Source organism: Ovis aries, chromosome 13 (assembly GCF_016772045.2).
Source record: "Ovis aries strain OAR_USU_Benz2616 breed Rambouillet chromosome 13, ARS-UI_Ramb_v3.0, whole genome shotgun sequence".
NCBI classification, from domain to species: domain Eukaryota; kingdom Metazoa; phylum Chordata; class Mammalia; order Artiodactyla; family Bovidae; genus Ovis; species Ovis aries.
This window is the reverse complement of record NC_056066.1, coordinates 37,200,615-37,224,288: the sequence shown is the minus strand read 5'-3', so window position 1 is coordinate 37,224,288 and position 23,674 is coordinate 37,200,615. Positions and strand designations below refer to the sequence as shown.

At 46.1% G+C, this 23,674-nt stretch overlaps 1 protein-coding gene across 1 annotated transcript in view; it reads right to left on the bottom strand.

The window, feature by feature from the left end:
• Positions 1–23,674, bottom strand: part of LOC443027 (neuroendocrine convertase 2) — a 240,527-nt gene that overhangs the window by 4,524 nt on the left and 212,329 nt on the right. Inside the window, exons 9-11 of the mRNA XM_042230652.1 lie at positions 13,212–13,427; positions 10,851–10,951; positions 1,707–1,934 (exon numbers count right to left, since the gene is read on the bottom strand). Of these exons, the coding sequence (XP_042086586.1) occupies positions 1,707–1,934; positions 10,851–10,951; positions 13,212–13,427 (545 nt within the window). The remainder of the gene's footprint in view (positions 1–1,706; positions 1,935–10,850; positions 10,952–13,211; positions 13,428–23,674) is intronic.

The window sequence follows — 23,674 nt, the reverse complement described above, 5'->3', positions numbered from 1 at the left end:
GTGCTGTTCTAGGCCCTGAGGACACACCAGCAAACAGGAAAGGCTAGGCTCCTGTCCTCGGGAAGCCCAACTGAGTTCATGGTGAAAGTGCTCTCAGGGAGGGTATATATATATATATATATAGTTATGCCTGACTTGGGGCTTCCCTGGTGGCTCAGATGGTAAAGACCCTGCCTGCAATGCAGGAAATGTGGGTTTGATTCCTTGGTGAAGGGAATGGCAACTCGCTCCAGTATTCTTGCCTGGAGAATCCCCATGGACAGAGGAGCCTGGCGGCCGATAGTCCATGGGGTCTCAGAGTCTGACATGACTGAGCAACTAACACTCACTTTTCATGACTGACTTGCCTTGATGTATGGCAGAAACCTACACAACATTGTACAGGATATATTCTCCAATTAAATAAATTTTATAAAAAAGAGCTCTCAAGTTTCCTTTCATTAAAATAATGCTTCCGAGACCACCCACAAAATTCAGTCTTCTGGACCTTATCCAAAATCTCAGAAATCAGAACCTCTGAGGAGTAGGGCCTTGAGAGATGTATTTCACCACACAAACCAACACATTTCTATATACTTTCTTTTTCTATTATTTGGGCACACTGTGTGGCTTGTGGGATCTTAGTTTCCCAACCAGGGATCGAAACTGGGTTTCCTGCAGCAGAAGCGCCAAGTTCTAACCACGGATGACCAGAGAAGTCCCCCTTTTTTTTTTCTAAGAAATTTCTATATATTTTAAAGTTTAAAATTGCTGTCATAGTATATGTGTACATGTGTATTTTGCTGAGAATAAAACTGTCTCAACAGAAGATCACTTGGGAAAGGTAAAATTCTTGATGAATTTGTAGAAAGCCCTGTAAGAAACATATAGGCAAGAACATCTATATATATAGTGAGATGAATTTAACCTGAACAACTGAAACATAATAAAAGACTTCCAAATTAAAAGTATAACAATAATGCTGCTAACACTGGGTAAGCCCCCAGCTGGCTGTGAGCCTCTGGGACAGTCACACTTCAGGGCTTCAGATTCCTTAACGAACATGAGGGCATTAGACGGCCTATTTCCAGTGTTGCTTCTGGCTCCAAATTCCAGAAAGTATCTGAATTAGGACAGAGCGCTCAGTGCACTTGGACCTGGGAGGGAGACGGTCATTCATCCTGGCATACGCTCTCTGTCTCCCTCCCCCCTCTCCCCAAAGCACAGAGTGTGAGGATCAACAGAAACCCAGTCTTCCTGTCCCGGGCCGTCGCCAAGAACAAGGTCTGATGTCAGAACAAGGTCTGATGTCAACGCAAACCACGACTAAGTGGAGCCCCAGTGCTCATTCTCCTCGATACTGCGGTTGTACCACCTTTCTGCTAATTGGGAACGTAAGCCAAGACGCAGCTGACTACATCCTGCTCTCGTCACACTGCCCACGGCCCCCACCTGCTGTGGCCCAGAGCCTGCAAAGGCACAGATGCTGGAGGGCTTCCGCTTAGCAAAGTCCCCCTTTGTAAATCTCTCCCTCTTGGCAATAGGGATGGAAATTCCAGGCCCTAGGACTCTGGAGACTAGATACTCTGAAACTGCCCAAAGCTACAGCTCTGCCTGGAAGCTGGCTGTCCCCGAATCAAACCCAGTGCATCTTGGGAGGACACAGAGAGGGCATCTGACACAGTCGCCAGCGCGGTGGCAGCGTCTCCGGGGTATTTTCCACTCACTCTGGGTCCTGCATGGAGCCGCCCACGCAGTGGAACCTCTCGGGCACCGTCTTCCAGTCTCTGGCCATCTTCACCATGGCACCCGCGTCTAGGACTCCGTAGCCAAAGAGGTGGTTAAACTCCAGGCCGACCCCATTCCTCCGCCACTGATGGACCTCGTCGTGAAGCTGGTTCCGCTTGGAGGTGAGCACAGTCAGATGCTGCATGTCTCTCCAGGTCAGACCCAGACTGTGGACCGGAGGCAGGGAATTCAAGGACAAGGGCATCGGACGGGGTAAAGGCAAGGAAAAAGAGACACAATGACTAAGATAGCACGTAGACCTCCAGTAAGAGTTTGGAACATGTATGAACCCCCAAGTCAAGGGAGGAGGATCCATGTATTATTTATAATATAGCTATAGCTGTACATCAATTAAAAGTCTTGCCTTTCTTACTTAAATATATTTCAAATGCAAAAGCTGACACACACTGGGATGGCTAAAATGAAAAAGGCTGACGGTACCAAGTGTTGCCAAAGATGAGGGACAACTGAGTATTTTGCAGAAGGGAGTGTAAATTATCGCAAATACTTTGGAAAATAGTTTGACTCTATCTTTTAATGTTGCCCACGTGCTTAAGCTGTGGCATAGAAATTCCATTTCTAGGTGTGTAGCCAACAGAAATGTGTGTATATATTCACCAGACTACATGTACTGGAAATGTCCATAAGCCCGAACTATGAAGCCCCCAAATGCCCATCCACAGTAAAGTGAATAAGCCGACTGAGATGTACTTATTGGACACGGAACGCTGCACTGCAGTGAGAAGGAACTACAGCTACTCAGAATAACGGGGGGGAAGGGAATGTTGGCCCAGAGAAGGCAGACACAGCGGAGAACGCACGAGACGATCACAGTCACTTAAAGAAGGAAACCAGCACAACGAGTGTGTGCTGTCGGAAGTCAGGTTAACGGTGGGTCTTGCCCGGTGGTGTTTGGAAGGGACACGAGGGGCTTCTGGGTGCTAGCTGAGCTTTGTTTTTGGACCCGAGTGTTGGCTACTTGCAAGCATTCCATATGGGAACAGGGGCTGTCAGCTCTTCAAGAGCAGAGACAGCAGCCACAACATCTGTCTCCCCAAGGCCCAGGATGGCCCTCCTTGGCACACTCTTCATTCAGCAAATAGTTGGCTTGCAGAAGTGTCTTTGGAAATTAGTGTCTACTATTACTCAACGTCTGTGTTTTTGAAAATATCAGCCAGACTGACTGCATGGGCTGTCTATCTGGGTTGCACAGTAAAATCACTTGTGGGACACTTAAGACCAAACCGCTCTGGCCACATCTTAGACTAAGTAAATCAGAATGTCTGGGCAGGGGACCCAGGCTTGGGAAATTGTTACTACTTCTCAGGTCATTCCAGGAGACAGCTGAGCTTGAGAACCAGGTTCTTTATGAATGAAGCTGTCACAAGTGGAAGAGAACAGAAAAGAATGCCAGTGTGACTGTAATATGGGGAAAGTGTGTGTGTGTGTGTGTGTGTGTGTATGTGTTGGGTTGGAATGCAAAATGTATTTCTCACTGACAGTCATGGTCAACAATGTTGGAAAAGCCTTGCACTACAGTTCTCCTCAGAATCAAATGATTCAAAGAACATCACTCATTTGATAAAATCTCATCACGGGCAGATTTCATTGGTTCAGAGCTTTGAATCAGAGCCAGAAGACACTAGTGATTCATACACTCTTGAAATGTAGACTTTCAGGTTTTAAGGAGAAAGTTTCAAGGAAAGTCAATGCTTATCTGAGAAATTTAAGAACATATTTATTTTGGACATATGGTCCCCTGGACATGTGGACTAGGTTAATAGTGTGAAATTTCCTGACCTTGATTGTGGCTAAAAGCTCGGTGCTTTGGTGGAACAGGATCCTGAATTCATTTAACCCAAAAATGTTGATAAACCCAAAAAGTGTTGATAAACCCAGAAAGTGCTGATAACCCCAAAGTGTGGATAAGCTGCTAGCTTCAGGGTGATCAGAGGGCTGGCTGGCAGGTGGAGTAGCTCTCACCTTTGCAAGGGGTTCTGCCACAGGAAGGTGCTATGCTTCCTGAAGGATCCCCGTTAGACCTTTCTCCATGCATTTACTCTCACGGGGCACATGAGAGAGAAAGAATGTGTTAGAACAAGGATGTTCTCATGTCTAAACTAAATCAGAGCAAGGCCCATACTCCAGCGTCAGAATCTGTGACACTGGTTGAACAACCATTTGCTTATGCCTGAAAAGTAACACTGAGTCTCTCCTATTTTCGCATTCTGAGCAACTTCTGAACTGACAGGAGATACGCATATACGCTAAGTTACTTCAGCCGTGTCTCATTCTTTGTAACCCCAGGCTCCTCTCCATGGGATTCTCCAGGCAAGAATACTGGAGTGGGTTGCCATGCCCTTCTCCAGGGGATCTTCCCAACCCATGGGTCAAACTCACGTCTCTTATGTTTCCTGCATTGGCAGGCGTGTTCTTTATCACCGGCACCACCTGAGAAGGCCTGACAGAGACAGTGTGTTAGTAGTTTAGTTGTGTCCAACTCTTTGGGACCCTGTGGACTGTAGCCTGCCAGGCTCCTCTGTCCATGGAATTGTCCAGGCAAGAATAGTGGAATGGGCTGGTAGTCCCTTCTTCAGGGGGATCTTCCTGACCCAGGGATCGAACCCGTGTCTCCTGCATTGCAGGCAGATTATTGACTGTCTGAGCCACCAGAGAAGCCCCATTGTGTAAAACAGGGATCTCACAACCTGCTTCAAGCTTTAATCCTACTACGGCAGCTCAAGTGTTGTAGGTGACACCTATTAACTAATACAAAATAAATGTACAGAATACCTACAGTATGGAAGTCACTGTGTTCAGTGTTATAGGCAAGGAATGGTCATGCTTTTAAATACTTTATGTAAGAGTTGGAAAAGTAAGGCAGACCTACGGAAAAGCACTGCACAGTGAAGTGATTCTATGAGCATCTGTTGAGTGTGTTTCATGTCCAGGCTCTGCACTAGTTCTGAGCAGGCTGTGGAAAGGTCTCAGAGCTTATAGGCTGGGGGGCAGACAGACAGACAGCTCAATATTTAAAAAGGGGGGAGCTGAGCTCCCTCCCTGTCATGCCGAGGGAGCCAACAATGGGGCCCCGGAATTATCCCAAGGAGAGCATCTCACAGAGTGTGGACCAGCTTTGGAACCATGTGGGGGCCTGTGATAGACATGGATTCCTGGTCTCAACCTCAGGTCTCCGGCATCAGACCTCCTGGAGGCGGTGGGCCTGAGGATGCACACTTAGGACAGCACCCGGGTGATGCTTCTGTACACGGGGTTTGAGAACACGGGTCTGAGATGGTGGTTCACAGCCTTGGCTGCACGTGTGGACAGCGTGAACACAACGATGATGTCAGACAGGACCCAGAATTGTTGCTTCTGTGGACCTGTCCATACATCTGCCAAAGGCTTGAAGGATCCAGAGGCGGGAGAAGGCAAGCATTACTCAAGTGATAAACTTTAAAAAGCACAGGAGGTCAGGAGCCCCGAGTGTCAGGGAGGGAGAGCCAGGGACTGAGGCAGGAGAGAACCACATGTTAGAACATCAGAACTTTATCTGAGGCACAGATATGAAGGCAGAGGCGCTTGAGCTGATCTTTAGAAACATCACCCACAGAAGGAATTAAGATGTGTGGGACTGGAAGGAAGTAATATTTAACAGCAGTATGGAGGAATCTCTCAGACATAATGTTGAATCAAAATGCCCATACTGATACTTAGGTGATTGTCTATTTCCTAATTTGGGTGCTGGTTACATGGATGTGTAAGGCCTCCCTGGTGGCTCAGATGTTTAGAGTCCACCTGCAATCCAGGTGATATGAGTTTGATCCCTGGGTGGAGAAGATTCCCTGGAGAAGGAAATGGCTACCCACTCCAGCCTGGAGAATCCCGTGGACAGAGGAGTCTGGTGGCCTACAGTCCATTGGGTTTCAAAGAGTCAGACATGTCTGAGCAACTAACACCAATACTACATGGATGTGTTAACTTTATAAGGAGTCTTTGAGCTTTCCTTAACATGTGTGCACTTGTCTCTGTGTCTATTATACTTTGATGGGGCTTACATGAGAAAATCATTCCTTGGAAGTCACTTTCGGAAACACTGCTCTAGCCCAGAACATGGGCTGCTTTACTATTGATGGTTCTCCTGGTCCATAATTTTGCCTCCTTATGATCCCCTCAGAACCCCACAGTAAGTCTGGGGTCATGGAGAGAACCCCACAAATGGGAAGGTAGCTGTGTGTGTGTGTGCTAAGTCACTTCAGTTCAGTTCAGTTCAGTCGCTCACTCATGTCTGACTCTTTGTGACCCCATGAATTGCAGCACGCCAGGCCTCCCTGTCCATCACCAACTCCCGGAGTTCACTCAGACTCATGTCCATCGAGTCAGTGATGCCAACCAGCCACCTCATCCTCTGTCATCCCCTTCTCCTCCTGCCCCCAATCCCTCCCAGCATCAGAGTCTTTTCCAATGAGTCAACTCTTTGCATGAGGTGTCCAAAGTAGAGTTTCAGCTTTAGCATCATTCCTTCCAAAAGAAATCCCAGGGCTGATCTCCTTCAGAATGGACTGGTTGGATCTCCTTGCAGTCCAAGGGACTCTCAAGAGTCTTCTCCAACACCACAGTTCAAAAGCATCAATTCTTCGGTGCTCAGCCTTCTTCACAGTCTAACACTCACATCCATACAAGACCACAGGAAAAACCATAGCCTTGACTAGATGGACCTTAGTCGGCAAAGTAATGTCTCTGTTTTGAATATGCTGTCTAGATTGGTCCTAACTTTTCTTCCAAGGAGTAAGCGTCTTTTAATTTCATGGCTGCAGTCACCATCTGCACTGATTTTGGAGCCCCCCCAAAAAAATACAGTCTGACACTGTTTCCACTGTTTCCCCATCTATTTGCCATGAAGTGATGGGACAAGATGCCATGATCTTCTTTTTCTGAATGTTGAGCTTTAAGCCAACTTTTTCACTCTCCTCTTTCACTTTCATTAAGAGACTTTTGAGTTCCTCTTCACTCTCTGCCATAAGGGTGGTGTCATCTGCATATCTGAGATTATTGATATTTCTCCTGGCAATCTTGATTCCAGCTTGTGTTTCTTCTAGTCCAGTGTTTCTCTTGATGTACTCTGCATAGAAGTTAAATAAGCAGGGTGACAATATACAGCCTTGACATACTCCTTTTCCTATTTGGAACCAGTCTGTCGTTCCATGTCCAGTTCTAACTGTTGCTTCCTGACCTGCATATAGGTTTCTCAAGAGACAGGTCAGGTGGTCTGGTATTCCCATCTCTTTCAGAATTTTCCACAGTTTATTGTGATCCATACAGTCAAAGGCTTTGGCATAGTCAATAAAGCAGAAATAGATGTTTTACTGGAATTCTCTTGCTTTTTCCCTGATCTAGTGGATGTTGGCAATTTGATCTCTGGTTCCTGGTCTTTTCTAAAACCAGCTTGAACATCAGGAAGTTCACGGTTCATGTATTGCTGAAGCCTGGCTTGGTTATTTTTGAGCATTACTTTACTAGCATGTGAGATGAGTGAAATTGTGTCATAGTTTGAGCATTCTTTGGCATTGCCTTTCTTTTGGATTGGAATGAAAACTGCCCTTTTCCAGTCCTGTGGCCACTGCTGAGTTTTCCAAACTTGCTGGATTATTGAGTGCAGCACTTAGCTCCACTAGCTTTGTAGTGATGCTTTCTGAGGCCCACTTGACTTCACATTCCAGGATGTCTGGTTCTAGATGAGTGATCACACCATCGTGGTTAACTGGGTCATGAAGATCTTTTCTGTACAGTTCTTCTGTGTATTCTTGCCACATCTTCTTAATATCTTCTGCTTCTGTTAGGTCCATACCATTTCTGTCCTTTATCGAGCCCATCTTTGCATGAAATGTTCCCTTGGTATCTTTAATTTTCTTGAAGAGATCTCTAGTCTTTCCCATTATATTGTTTTCCTCTATTTCTTTGACTGGGGATAGAAGCAAGGTCCGATGCTGTAAAGAGCAATAAGTCATTTCAGTTGTGTCCAACTCTCTGCAACCCTGTGGACTGCAGCCCTCCAGTTTCCTCTATCCAAGGGATTCTCCAGGCAAGAACACTGGAATGGGTTGCCATTCCCTCCTCCAGGGGATCTTCCTGACCTGGGATCGAACCTGCATCTCTTGCATCTCCTGCATTGGCAGGCGGGTTCTTTACCACTAGCGCCACCCAACCCCCACTAGAGATATCCTGCGGAACTTCTCTAATATTGGACTCCCTGGGAAATGTGAGCAGTGATCGCTGGGGAATCAAGAAGGTATATTCTGGCATTTGGCAGAAAAGCATTTTATGAGATTAAACAACAAAGTGATGACTGGTCAGGACAGAGGACTGGGTCCCTTTGTCCCCTGGAGCCACAGAGATGGTCCTTCTCCCTCTCTCATGGTCCTGATGGGCAGATGTTTTAGACAGGATAATTTGTTTTCTGCTTTCAGGTTGTTTTGGAAAAGCTTTCCCGTTGGCCCTCCGAGTGGGAAACAGCCCTGACTGCTGCCACATATGTCCCCAAGGACTCCCAGGTGCCTCGTCTGAACACAAAGAGAGGTGAGCAGCAGGAAGTGTCCACAAAGAGAGCCTTCTGGCCTCCTTCCTCTGGGCTCTCTCCCAGGGCTATTTCATGCTGATCAGAGGTCTTAACTCCTGGCTTTGTTGTTGTTCAATCGCTCAGCGGTTTCTGACTCTTTGCGACCCCATGGACTGCAGCACGTCAAGCTTCCCTATCCTTTACTATCTCTGGGAGTTTGCTCAAACTCTTGTCCACTGAGTCCGCGATTCCATCCAGCCATCTCATTCTCTGTCGACCCCTTCTCCTCCTGCCCTCAATCTTTTCCAGCATCAGGATCTTTTTCAATGAGTCAGCTCTTCGCATCAGGTGGCCAAAGTATTGGAGCTTCAGCTTCATCCTTCCAATGAATATTGGAGTCCTTTTGCTCACTGAAAAGTCTTGGGATTTACCACCCCAGGAAGGGCTTATGCAGCCCACTCCCTTGTCTTGATTTGGAATAAACTCTGAGGCAAGATTGGCATTCCCGAACTCCCCCTGGAGTCAGGCTGAGGCCAGAACCTTTGGAATAGCATCCTTGCTTAGATCCTTTCCCATCTCTAACCCGCTTCCTCTCTTTCCCAATGGTCTCTGCTGGGAGCCCATTCTTAATGAATTGCACCAAACTCTATTCTCAGGGTTTCCAACCCAGGTGGCTGGTGTTCTAAGATATCTGAGGACTGGCTTCCAAGATGGGTTTGAACCACCTACTACCAGGTATCATTTTTTCCCCCTGTTTATGGCAAGAGAGTGCTCAACTGATGACCACTGCTCCAAAATGAAGTATGCCTAAGCAGCGACTGCATTCTTTTCTGCAAGGAAAGCTGCCCAGTGTGGCAAAGAATGAGGAATAACTGCTGCAGAGCCCACAGATCTGTTGAAAGGTCCAGCAGCCTGCTCAAGCACGTTGATGGGTCTAGATGTCACTTGGTTGGCATATAGGATTCCTAGGTAGCTCAGTGGTAAAGAACTCGCCTGCCAATGCAGGAGACATAAGAGATGTGGGTTCGATCCCTAGGTCGGGAAGATCCCCTGGAGGAGGAGGGCATGGCAACCCACTCCAGTATTCTTGCCTGGAGAATCCCATGGACAGAGGAGCCTGGTAGGCTAAGCTGTTGGCATATATGCCTGGGCAAGTGCCTTTTTGCTTGTCAGAATCCAGGGAGACCTTAAAGCGAGTTCTACCCTCTTCGATTTAAGGGGAGACAAGAAACTCCTTCTTATTCCCTGTCCTCTGTGAGACTCTGTGGCAGGAGCAGCCTCCCTCTTCTTGTCTGCTCCCAACCAGAGTGAGCGAGACCAACTCAGCCTTTAGGACCCGGCAGGTCCTGAGAAGAAGAATTTCATTTTTAGGAAATGCACATAATATATACGTTCTTTTTGTCTTGGTGCTTAATAGGAAGAGAGTGTCCGTTTCTTCTTTCTTAAATTTTCCACCTGAGTTTTGTTAACAGAATCAAAGTTTGGCTTGGCCCAAAGACAGAAGTCATCCCCAATTTGGGGCCCAGTTTGTAAAAGGAGGATAACGATGCCTTTTTCTGCTTGAAGGCGTGGGGGTTGGACTAGATAATCTTTTGAAGTCCTTTCCTATTCTAGGAATCAGCTCTACCTCCTTTGCAAGTCAGAAAATGCACTGAAACTGTGGAGAGTCAACAGGGCTGCCTGAAGATTGATGCTAGAAGCTCTGGTTGCCTAGCAACAGCCAACAGGGATGGGAACTCAGCTTCCCTTTCCCAGGAGCCAGGATCCAACTTCTTACAAGTTTCTGGTTCTATATTCTCAGATAATCCTTGCACAGTGGGCATCTGCCCTTACACCACATGGATGTTGCCTGAAGCCACAAGTTCATTGCTCAAACCAAAGGCGAGTCTCTGGTGCGCACTAAGACAGGGGAGCAGGTGGGCAGGGACCTCTGCTGGTGCTCAAATCCAAGGTGGGTCCAGCAGAAGTGATGTGTGGCTTCTCCATGGGATGGTGAGAACAGAGAGGGTGGGCGCCTCTCACCAGTAGCTGGAAGGTAGCAGCAAAGCCCATTTCTTGGACTACACTGTGTGACTTTGCCCACATTGTCTCAGTATTAAAGTGAGTTCACCATATAAGTTAACAAATCTGGAGCGAGAGCATCCTGTTTCCATGACATGTTCTGAAAACCTTGCTAGATAACCAGCTTGGCAATGATCTTTCATTTAGCTGATTGGGAGTATTATTAGAGTGAAACAGCCATGAAATCCACAGATGAAAGAAAATATCTCTGGGCCCCCATGTGTGATTGGGTGTTGGACTCTTGTGCTCTCTAGGGATGTAGTTTTGTGGGATGTGTGTGTGTGTTTGTGTGTGTGTGTGTGTGTGTGTGTGTGTATCATTAGCAACACCCAGCAGAGTTCATTGGCCTGACTTTTTACTGACTCTCACTCCCACTTTTGCCTCCATGGATACTTGGTGTTGGGTTGGGAGACTTGTGTTAGTTCACCCTGCAGAGCTGGCCCTTGGTCCCGAGCTGGAAACATACTTAGCCTCTAAAGCCAGTGCGAACACTCCAGCTGCTTCGGGAGCAGCCGCAGATGTCCCAGAATGCCTCAGGGTGCAGTTGCCATATAAATCTGTGGTTGCCTGGAGGGGAAGAGAGTGAGGAATGAGTGAAGAAGCCCCACTGCGTTAAACCCAAAACAACACAGAGCAGAAGATCTTCTGTTTCTTTTACTTAAAGTCTCCCTTGTTCTGAAGATGATTTAGATGGAGGCAAGAATAAGCTTAGCACTCATGTATTTATTTTGCCAGACATTTTTATCTGAGCTTCCTAGTAGCCTATGCAAAAAGGGAAACACAATAAGTTATAGTTACAGTGTCCATAAGATACAAGCAAGTCAACTGTTTAGAGAGGCAACTCTGCAGCTATTCTAATAAAGAGATATTTATTTTCTGGACCCTAAAAGGAAACATTATAGGTGAAAAGTGACAAGCCAATACCACCACCATACTCAATCCAATGGTGCTGCTGCTGCTGCTAAGTCACTTCAGTTGTGTCTGACTCTGTGTGACCCCATAGATGGCAGCCCACCAGGCTCGCTTGTCCCTGGGATTCTCCAGGCAAGAATACTGGAGTGGGTTGCCATTTCCTTCTCCAAGGCATGAAAGTGAAAAGTGAAAAGTGAAAGTGAAGTCGCTCAATCATGTCCGACTCTTAGCGACCTCATGGACTGCAGCCTACCAGGCTCCTCCGTCCATGGGATTTTCCAGGCAAGAGTACTGGAGTGGGGTGCCAGTGCCTTCTCCAATGGTGGGGTTTGTTAAAATGAGATTGGCTCAGAAAGCTCAGGGCCACTTCATCAACAAATTATTTTCCCTTCAGGAAAAAAGGGTGGCATTCCTAAAGAGGAAAAATGAAACAAGTTCAGCTAAAGTTTGCCTAGAGGGACAGCCATTAAAGAGAAAATGGTACATTCTATACATCTAAAATCCACCAAGAGATTCTGGAACACAGTGAGCAAGACCACTGCTAGGCTACATCAGTGATTACCCCGAGTGGGGAGGCTGATCAGCTGAGTTTTAAAGGATTTTACAGAGAAAATCCTCATCTTCGATGTTTGTGAGAGACAGGGTTTTCATTAAGATTGTTTATAAATCATGAGAATACTCATTTCTCCTGCTTGTCTGTAGGCTCCTTGAGTGGGTCTATTATTTTGGGGGACAAATCATCAGGGCAGTTTAAAGTCGTCTCCTGGAGAAAGGGACTATATTCAGAGAGAATTCAGTGCTCCTCCGCAGCTGGAGTGGAGTCACAGACAGGGGTTGAGGACAGAGTGATACCGCTGGAAGGCCCTTGGGGCAGGGAGGGGAGCTTCTGCGGGGGGGTGTTTGGGAGAAGGCTTTCGAGCAGAGCAAGATTGGGGCCACCCTTGCTCATCCCTTTCTGCCCACACAGCTCAGAAGATGAGAAAGTGAAGCCTCTTTCCACTTGGGAGGAGCTGACACATTTTCCATCCTCCCCAAGACTAAGGGGAGCTGACGGGGCTCATGGGAGAAGTCAGGGGGGTTCATGGGGGAGCCAGGCTGAGGTCTGGGTCTCTTGCAGGGAAAGGACTTCTGCCAGCTCAGGTGAGAGCTGGTCAGGAGGAGCCCAGGCAGGACCTTGGGACTGAAGGGCTGGCTGGTACTGATGACTGCATTCTTGTTCCTGCCTTTTTCCCAACCCTGGAGGAGGTGGTGGCCAGGCAGAATGTAGCCCAGCCCGACTACCGAGTCACCCGCTAAATTCCTAGCTTGGAGGACTGAGAAAAGGCTGTATGCCTAGCGGACTTGGAAATTCACTGTTAAACCTAGGTGCCCAGGAAGGAAGAGTTGCTCAGAAGAGTGCAATAAATGTCTGTGATTCTTAACCTTTTGGTTTTCTCAACTGTGGACCCGGTTTAAACATACTAGTCTTCCTTTGCAAAAACACACATGTGCCCACTTCTGGGGAGGTCTAGGGACCGGGAAAAGTCCATCCCTGGATGCCATTTCTAAATTACGCTAAAAAATGGACGTGTTCTTGGCTCAGATGGGGTGCAGGTGTGATGCTCCAGTTCTTAATATTAGTTACCTTACAAGCAACGTGCTGGGGCAACATCTTGGTAAACTAGAGTTCATCATTATTTGTAAGCCTGAACAACGAACAGGAAAATCTATGGACCATGAGCGGGAAGGAGGTCATGGTGCTCTTGTTTTTCGTGAGGCCTCGACCTTGATAACAAAACATCACCAGCCTAGAAGAGGGGTGCATCTCCCCTCGGAACAGGGGCTGACTCTTTGAAGGAGGGCCCTCCTTCCATGACGTCACCGTGTCTGTGTATGACGTCACTAAAGTCCTCGCGCACCCCTGGCCCTCACTCACCACGCCGGCCTCGGGGTTCCGCTTGCGCCCATTGCTGAAGGTGGAGGCCAGCGTGGAGGAGCAGCTCTCATCGTAGAGCGCGGTCCTGCCGTCATTGATGGCGGAGTTGATGGAGATGGTCCACATGCTCGACGCGTAGCCGTCGCAGTTGCAGTCATCGTAGCTGCCGCCGTCGCCCGAGGCCCACACGTAGATGCTGCCTTTGCCCCCGCGGCCCTGGGGGTGGGGGACAGAGAGGGATGCATGGGCTGCAGTGGGGTCTACCTGGCCTCTTAAGCAGTTGAACCCAAGGACTGGCTTGGTTTCTATCTGTCCTTGAAATCTACTGTCCTTCTGGACAGGCAGCCTGAGAATTTTTCTTTTCAGGAAGGATTCAATATAAAGTCATCTCAATTTACATTTAATCTGGGAATAACAAGGTGGGAAAGACTGGAAGAATCTCTTTAAAACTGACAAATGGACTGGTTTTTAAACATTGATAACCCTCATGGTAAAAAGTCAAAGTATATGGAAAGGAAAATGAAGAAAACAAATCCTTCTGCTTGTAATTCTTACATATTCTTTCAGGCATTTTTCAGTAAAAATGCAAATGTACCTGTAAATTTATAGTTATCTATGTAAGATGTAAAAGATATTTATATAGAGCTTCCATTTTATAAGTATTATGTAAATTTTACATAAGTTTACATATATATATAGATATTGTGAGTATTAAAATACACATTTACTTACAGATTATATATATATATATATATATATATATGTATATGATACCGATCTCTGGGATGGAAGATCCCCTGGAGGAGGAAATGGCAACCACTCCAGTCTTCTTGCCTGGAGAATCCCATGGACAGAGGAGCCTGTAGGGCTACAGTCCATAGAGTCGCAAAGAGTCAGACAGTCTCAGCAACTGAGCACCCACACAGGCCAGAGGAAAGGAGATGTCTGAATTACCTCCAAGGTCTCCTACCTCCTGACAATGAGAAGTGACATTCTGATTGCTTCTAACAGGACTTGGAGTTAATTAGCCTGTGACTGGCTGAGTCAATACATCAACAAAGATCGATTAAGCCACTAGCTGAGAAGTGTCCTCAGTGTCTTGGTAAATCTGTCCTGGAAAACTCCATCCAAACAGGCAACTGCCTGCAGAAACCAAGACACAGAAGGAACTATAGCATCCTTACAACTGAGAGGGTGCAAGAGGGTGCAACCCTCTCAAGCAGACCCAGATTTGGGCTCAGTGTCAAGGATGCCACCCTTGGAAAGTGAAACAGACATGAATCAGCATCAGTGAGTGAGGCTACCCCCTGGGGAACCTTCCCCTAAACCAGCCCACAGGTGGGCTGCTAGTGAGACAGGCAGCCTTTGCTAAAAGGAAACCAATGCTAAAAGCATTCTCACCTTGATGTGGGCAGACTGGTTGTGACTCTAACCTGTCAGGTTTCTCTGTGTTCATGACCCCTTTATATTAGAGTTTGTAGCCTTGCCCACCAAGAGGAGGGCCCTGTTTCCCACCCTTGAGTCTGGGTTGGCTTTCTGTCTTGCTTCAGCAAATAGGATGTGGTGGACAGTGGTGCTGGGTCGATTCTAAGCATGAGTCTCAAGAAGCCCAACCCATGTCCACTTTCCCTCAGAGACCATGGGGACCAACCTGAGTTAGCGTGCGGCTGATGACAGACAGCCTGGTCAGGTTCACTGCCACAGCTAACAGTGACCCCACATGCGAGGCCACCCTAGACCAAGCGGTCTGTGGCTCATCCTCCAGCTGGCCACAGATGCATGAGTGAGGCCACCTGAGATTCCCCAGGGATGGCCCAGGTTGGCAAAGCAACCCAGCTGACCTGTAGATCAGAGTTAAGTGGTTGTTACTTACCGAGTTTTGGGGAAGTTTGTTATGTGGCTTTGCTCCCTGATACACAGAGAGCAGTATCAGCATGTTTCTGAAGAGTCAGCAGCAAACATTAGTTTTGTTTTGGACTGTAAGACTTAACCCACAGGAATATTTGGATTGCTAGGAATTTTAAACTTCATTTTCCTAAGCTGTTTGTGTATGTGTGTTTACAAGGGCGATAATAATTATATTCTTGCTTCTAATGATTGGGTATCAGTAGCAAATAGTCCCTGACTTCTGGGCAAGATGGGCCACTAAAGAGAAGCCCCTAGTTCTGGGAGCAGTTGAGTGGGGAAGGGGCATCTATAAGAGGGCTGAGAGCTGACTGTGGGATGGGTCTGTTACTGGCACACCACACTGTCCTGTTTAAACGACACCCCAAGATCCAGTTCTGCCCCCCAGCTTCACCTGAACCACAGCTGGGATGAAACTGAAACAGAGCAACTGGGACTCACATTCAAACAATCAGTTGGCGGGTACAGGGGAGAAATGAGGATAATAATCCCAGCATACACTTCTAGGGCACTTAGTGTGAAGCAGGGACCACTCTGAATACCTTACATTGTCATTCACTGCATCCTTACAGCCGTCCTGTGTGGCGGTACCGTTCACACTAGCCACGGGGAAGACAAAATACGTAAGAAGAAACACAACAAACAAACAAAAGAACTAACTAGAACTTTGAAATTCTGGGGAGGGACACAGATGAGACTATGACCAGTGGAGAGAAAGACAGCATCACAGGGTTGTTGGTTTTCCCCAAGTTAACTTACATATTTAACTTGGTCCCGACAGATGCACTGTGTCATTTAGGACTTAATCAGGCAGATTCTGCCATGCTGGGCAGGGAGTAAGTCGTACTTACTACTTGCTAAACCCCAACTGGGGTGTGAGGGTCACCCAGAGATTAGGGAGGAGATGGTCTAGGAGCCTGCACTGCTCAGGGTGGGCTGCCTGCTGGGGTCTCCCGCCCTTACCTTGCAGCACGTGCTTGGAGGAGACTGGCTGTCTACCTGCCTCCATGTTTATCTGGTTTAGGCTGGAATTATCTTCTCTGCCTCTCCTACCCCTCTGCTCTTTTTTTTCCCCCTCGTTTTTTTTAAGGCAAGTGCATTTAGATGAAACTTAATATGTGGTGCAACTCCACTTTGAATTCTCTCTTTGTATTAGTCTTTGGAGGTTAGCGGGATTCATCTCTCTTAAAAGATTTCAGGAAATGAGAATTTGTCACCGAGGCACTATTGAGGGTATTTGACCACTGATGTTCTCAGCCAGGGGTGATTTTGTGTCCCAGGGGGCATTTAGCACAGTTGGAGGCATTTTGGTACTCACTACCAGCATCTAGTGGGTGGAGACCAAGGATGCTAAACTTTTAACGCAGAGGACAGCCCTCTGCCTCTCCCCCTGCCCCCACCAGCTACAACTAAGAATGAGGGGGACTAAGTGTCAACAGTGCAGAGGCTGAGTCTTTGCTCTAACCTATTGGCAAAGGCAGTGATTTTAAGAGCATAGCCTAAAGCAGCCTTTCACAGGGCAAGTTTCTTAAAAGTTCATATGGATTCTATAGTGTATGAGAGAGTCACAGGCAGGAAGGCTAAGGGTCTCCAACCAGAGGGAATAGGCTGCAAGTGTCAGACATTTTTTGCCTCTCTTAAGCGGCAGGCATTTTTATCTCACTTAATCTAGTGTCAGATTTTTTCCCTTCTCTATACAAAATTAAAAGGGGGCTTCTCTTAAAATTCTGTGTTGCCACGAAGATACCTGGTTCCACCTGAACTTAACTTTTCTTAAACCTTGAGCTAACTAATGGGTTTTAAAGATCTTCATGACCCAGATAATAATGATGGTGTGATCACTCACCTAGAGCCAGACATCCTGGAATGTGAAGTCAAGTGGGCCTTAGGAAGCATCACTATGAACAAAGCTAGTGGAGGTGATGGAATTCCAGTTAAGCTCTTTCAAATCCTGAAAGATGATGCTGTGAAAGTGCTGCACTCAATATGCCAGCAAAGTTGGAAAACTCAGCAGTGGCCACAGGACTGGAAAAGGTCAGTTTTCATTCCAATCCAAAAGAAAGGCAATGCCAAAGAATGCTCAAACTACTGCACAATTGCACTCATCTCACATGCTAGTAAACTAATGCTCAACATTCTCCAAACCAGGCTTCAGCAATATGTGAACCATGAACTTCCAGATGTTCAAGCTGGATTTAGAAAAGGCAGAGGAACGAGAGATCAAATTGCCAACATCCGCTGGATCATGGAAAAACCAAGAGAGTTCCAGAAAAACATCTATTTCTGCTTTATTGACTATGTCAAAGTCTTTGACTATGTGGATCATAATAAACTGTGGAAAATTCTGAAAGAGATGGGAATACCAGACCACCTGACCTGCCTCTTGAGAAACCTGTATATAGGGCAGGAAGCAACAGTTAGAACTGGACATGGAACAACAGACTGGTTCCAAATAGGAAAAGGAGTATGTCAAGGCTGTATATTGTCACCCTGCTTCTTTAACTTCTATGCAGAATACATCATGAGAAATGCTGGGCTGGATGAAGCACAGGCTGGAATCAAGATTGCCGGGAGAAATATCAATAACCTCAGATATGCAGATGACACCACCCTTATGGCAAAAAGTGAAGAGGAACTAAAAACCTCTTGATGAAACTGAAAGTGGAGAGTGAAAAGTTGGCTTAAAGCTCAACATTCAGAAAACGAAGATCATGGCATCCAGTCCCATCACTTCATGGGAAATAGAGGGGAAACAGTGGAAACAGTGGCTGACTTTAGTTTTCTGGGCTCCAAAATCAGTGCAGATGGTTATTGCAGCCATGAAATTAAAAGATGCTTACTCCTTGAAAGGAAAGTTATGACCAACGTAGATAGCATATTGAAAAGCAGAGACATTACTTTGCCAACAAAGGTCCGTCTAGTCAAGGCTATGGTTTTCCAGTGGTCATGTATGGATGTGAGAGTTGGACTGTGAGGAAAGCTGAGAATTGAAGAATTGATGCTTTTGAACTGTGGTGTTGGAGAAGACTCTTGAGAGTCCCTTGGACTGCAAGGAGATCCAACCAGTCCATCCTAAAGGAGATCAGTCCTGGGTGTTCATTGGAAGGGCTGATGTTGAAGCTGAAGTTCCAATACTTTGGCCACCTGATGCAGAGAGCTGACTCATTGGAAAAGACCCTGATGCTGGGAAAGATTGAGGGTAGGATGGCATCTCTGACTCAATGGACATGGGTTTGGGTAGACTCCGGGAGCTGGTGATGGACAGGGAGGCCTGGCATGCTGTGGTTCATGGGGTCGCAAAGAGTTGGACACAACTGAGCGACTGAAGTGAACTGAACTGAATGAGCTATGTATTTACCCTAGACATTTTCTTCAAGTTGGTTCCGCTTAAGACTCAGAACCGATAGGGGCTCCACAAACCAGTTTGTTTTACTCATACATTTTTCTCCTAATCTATGTTAACGAAACTATGTATCTACTTGGAAACCTGCCTTTCTTCAAGATTCATGTCAATAGTTTTATGGCCTGGGATGACTCACCTTGTGCCAATGTTATTCTCTAAATGCATGTTGTGGGTGAAGGGCCTGGTTCCAGTTTCTGAGTTTTGAGACATTCCCTTTCTCTAATTAGCAGACTGCTAGTAGCTAATGACTGAAAGTTGCTCAGTCATGTCTGACTCTTTGCGATGCCATGGACTATATAGTCCATAGAATTTTCCAGGCCAGAGTACTGGAGTGGGCAGGCTTTCCCTTCTCCAGGGGATCTTCCCAACCGAGGGATCAAACCCAGGTCTCCTTCATTGCAGGCAGATTCTTTACCAGCTGAGCCACAAGGGAAGCCCAGTAGCTATAAAACATCTGGCTAAAGACTAGCAGGGGAATACTCTTTCTGCCCCCTTCTGATGTCATGTCAGAAACTTTATCTCTTTTATACTTTAATAAAATTCTATTACACAAAAGCTCTGAGGGATCAAGCATTGTCACTGGCCCTGGCTTGAATTCCCCTTCTCCAGAGGCCAAGAATCCCAGCGTCTTTCATGGCTCAGCAACAAGCTTCAACTTTTAATATAAAAATATCCAATACAATATTGTAAAATAATTAGCCTCCAATTAAAATAAATAAATAAAGAAATAAAAATTTATTATTATTAAAAAAAATAATGGCACAAATTGCTTACCATTGGCTAATGTAAATTTCCAGCTCAAGGCTGGTACATTGGCTCCATGTACTCTCAGCACATCACCTGTGCCAGGAGATGGAAATCCTTCTCTGAGAAGCTTGAGGTTGAAGTGAGTTGGTCCCTTCATCCTACCCAATGCCTAGTGACCTGGAGGAATGACTACCCTCCCTTGTGGTCCCCCACCACCGCCCCCGCCAGGCCCTGGCCCAGTGGTGGTATCTGCTTGCAGATACTGACGAAGCCAGCCTGATACAGTTTGCCTTTTCCCAGACACTTAATTACACTAATTTTTATTTTCTAGTCACCTTGACATCTTAATAGAACACAGATATACTTAAAAAAGTCATTGTATTTGTATTATGAAAATCATATTCTTTGTAGAATGACTGGAATCTAGACTGTGAAGAAGAGAATAAAAACCCTATGTAGTCTTCCATGAATATAAAATCACTGGTAATATTTGGTGGATTTCTGCCAGTTATATATATATGCAAAGCATAAGAACAGGTTTAAGAATGAAAATGGGATCATAAAATCCATCTATCTCTGTGGCTTCTGCTTAAAATATATTTCTCACTTACAATGACATTAACATTTCCTTACATAATTATACACCATAAGTTTTTATTAGTCTTCTTAGTTTTTATTAGTCTTCTTAGATAGCCATTCCATAGCTGATTTACTCTTTTTCTTAGATATACATAGAAAGCTGTTTCTAAATTTTAAAGTGCTGACATGAACATGATTCTATATATGTCTTTGTATTTCTATTTATTTCCTCAAGCAGAGTCTTTAAAATAGGGAATGTAGAGTGAAAAGTAACAAATGTTTGAAGATTCTTGACCCATGGTGCCATATTATTGGTTTTATAAGGCTTAGTAATAATCTATATTTTCACCAGTACCACATAAGAACTCAGTATTCAGCCCATCTGGGTCAAGATTTAGAATCATTAAAAAAATAGTTTTGCCAGCTTAGTGAACAAAAATGAAACTCACTGTTTTGAGTTTTGTATGTTTTCACCATCAGTTGAGTTTTTCTTTCTCTACATTTACTGCTCATTTGTATTCTTTATAAATACCTTAGCAAAGCACCATGTCTCCAAAGATAATGTCCTATGCATATCTTTTCTTTCATATCTTTTTTTAGTTGATTTGTTAGATTTAATTTCTTCCTATGTTAAAGAATTTAACCAAACTTTTGTCATCAAATATTGCATATGTATTCATACACATATGTAGATATACTCTTTTCTTTTGTATTTTGCCTGCATTTTGACTTGTAGAAAATGTTCTCTTTAATTACTTTAGTCTGTTTTTTCACACCTAATTTAAATAACATAAAAAATGTATTGACTTACAAGTACTGCTTTTTTGTACTCACAGTTCATGGAAGAATTATATTCAAACTACTCATAAATACCTTTGACATTTGTATGCTTCCTCACATGATCACTGGTTACATCTTGGGTCACTGAGCAGTTTTTCTGGGCACATTATTGTGCTTTTGAATTGATTGCCAAGTATTTCTAGCTGCCTGCTGTCTGGACCCATGATAGCATCCCCTTGTGGTTGGATGGGATCCTGTAAGACATTCTGAACCATTTACTGGTCAATGCCAGACCCACAGAGCTCTTCCTTCCCTCTGCACAGTAAACAGCAATGTTTCAGATATCAGCTCTGACCTCCAGGAGACTGTGGTGAGCAAAGCCTTCTACTGACTGATGGATGAGTCACTGATTGGTAAAAACCTGTGTGCTTTCAAACCTCTGAACTTTGGGGGCTGTTTGTTATTGCAGCATCCGAGAGCCTCTCTTGACTGATATAATTGGCCATGTTCAGTTCCACTCAGTTTATATAGATGTAACATTAAAAACATACAGCATTTAAAAAACTCTCTGGGGACTTCCCTGGTGGTCCAGGGCTCAGGACTCTGTGCATCCAGTGCTGGGGGTGAGGGTTCCATCCCTGGTTGGGGAACTAGGATCCTGCATGCTGTACAAAAACAGGCTCCCCTCAACCGAAAAACCCCTCTTTATAATGCAGTCTCTGAAAATTTTATCCTGAGCCATAAGTAGCCATTTGTATAATATTAGCACAGTTCCTATTCTCACTTTTCCCTAGATGTATATTCTGAATCTTGACAACTTAACCACCTACTGAATTGCCTTTTTTTTCTTTTTAGTGTGAATAAAAACCTTTTAATCAGAAAAACATTAAGCGTCACAAAAATTAGAGTACCTAGTATAATGAATCCCCATGTATCTATTGATCAGCTTTGACAATGACCAGACTTGCAGAAATTTTGAAAGGTTTCATGAGTAATATTTATTACTCTTTATTGGGGGTAAATATGCTCTCTTGTATGTTCAGAAAGTCCCTCTCTGGCATAATATCAGGGACTGAATTATATTTCTGTGTAGCTGTTTTATGTTTTCATACTTTATTCACTTCCTTTCTGCACATGGAGTGTTGGGGGTGTGGGGTGAAGTCACACAGTGCTTTAAATGAGGATGATGGATGAGTGGTCCCCTCCTGGGAGCGTGGTTAACTTCCAGAGAACAGCAGGCCATACCTATAGGGAGAAGTGGTTGGTCCCAATTTATGTGGCTTCAAAATCAGCTGCTGAGACCAGGACTTGGGGGTGACCTCAGGAAGCACACGTGAGTACAAGGTGGGAGTTGAAGGAGTGGGAGAAAGGCCAACCACGGGTGAGCTGATGAGGAGCCCCCCCCCCCAGCCTCTGGAAACCCCTGAGAACCTTCCCGCATGATCTGGGCTGTGTGCACGGGGCCTGGGACAGCCCCCACAGTGCTATCAGGTCCCAAGTACAAGCGGCACTGGGAGAGGCCAGCTAGTGATGGGTAGGAAGCCGCACCTGGGCAGGTGCAGCCAGACCACCGGACCCTAGTGTCTGCATGGTGCCCCACGGGTTCCTCGGAGTTCAGCAGGAGTGGGTGGGGTATCTGAGTCCCAAGAAAGCCAGACGAGGATGGCACTGTAGCCTCTGCTTGTACCCGTCACCCGAGCCTGCGTTTCACTGCACCTGTGGTTGCCTCTAACTATGGCTCCTCCTGCTGTACGTCCACCGTGGAGGTCAGGCTCCTGGGCCATCCTGTCTCTTTCTAACAAGATCCAGACACACTGTGATGAGCCTTTCTGATGTCATGGGGGCTGTCAAAGGCTGACATTCACATCAGTCTGTGAAGCAGGTAGTTGGGTTTCTCCCTGGGTGCAGGTAATCACCACCATCAAGAAGGCTTATTTAAGGGGAGTGGTAGCCGCCTTGGTTTGTTCAGAGTTGGGGAGTCCCCAGGAAGTGGGGCTCTCGGTGCTAAAACCCGGAAAGCGTTGAGCAACCAGGGTTGTTGACCACTCCATCTGAGGCCGGCTGGCACTTGGGAAAGGTCACTAAAAACCCACCAGCTTCTGCTCCTGTTTCTCCTTCTCAGAAATGAAAGGAGGGGTTGTAACACTGATAAGCATTCTACACAGCGGCAGCTGCCACTCAGTTGGAAACCTCTGTCTGAAACCTTCATTTCAGAGCCTTAATCAGGGCTTGGGGAGGAGTCCTGAGAGCTCCTTGGCACGAGGCGTCATTGTGGCCAGAGGCCTGGCACTTGCATCTCCATGTCCACCCGCTGCTCTGATTAAATTTCAGCAGAGTCACCAGGCTTCTCCTTGCTCATCCTGATTAATCACTGTCTCCCTGGGAAGCCTGCCCGCACCCCACCACCGCTTCCTGGAGGGTGCCTTTCAAGCCAGGGTCTTGCAAGTGACCCCATGTACAATTCAGTTCCAAGATCTGGGACCTGTGTCTGTGCTCTTTGCAACCCTCCTTGCCATGCTCAGGAAATAAGCATTCAATGCTTTGCCTCATCTGGGCCTCAGACATTTTCTGTTGCTTCATCTTTAAATATTCCTAAGGTGTTCCCTCTGATAGCAACCCTGAGGTGTGATTAATAAGAGGTTGGGGTATAGTCATCAGAGCCAAAGATGGGCCAGAGTTGCCCTGGGTACATTTCCTTAAGATGTGAAAAGAAGTTCGTGAGTCAGTTGTCACATTGGAGAGCCTCCGGTGGTCTCTGAATTCCTCTTCTGGTTGTCAGAGTGATGTCACATGCTGTGCTCTGTATCCACAGCCCTTTGTTCTCCATCAGTCTCTCTGCCAGGGCTACACCCTTTTCTAACCAACAAATGCATTACCTTGTTGGTCCTTTATTACCCAGAGAAAGATGACTCCAAGCTCAACCAGGCTTTGCCCGAGCTGCACTCTGGAGATTGTGGCAGATGGTAGTGGTTGTCGCCCGCAGGCCTTCTGCCTCATGGCTGCTTGCACCCTGGGGGTCTGCAGATGTCAGCGCAGCCAGGTCTTGGTG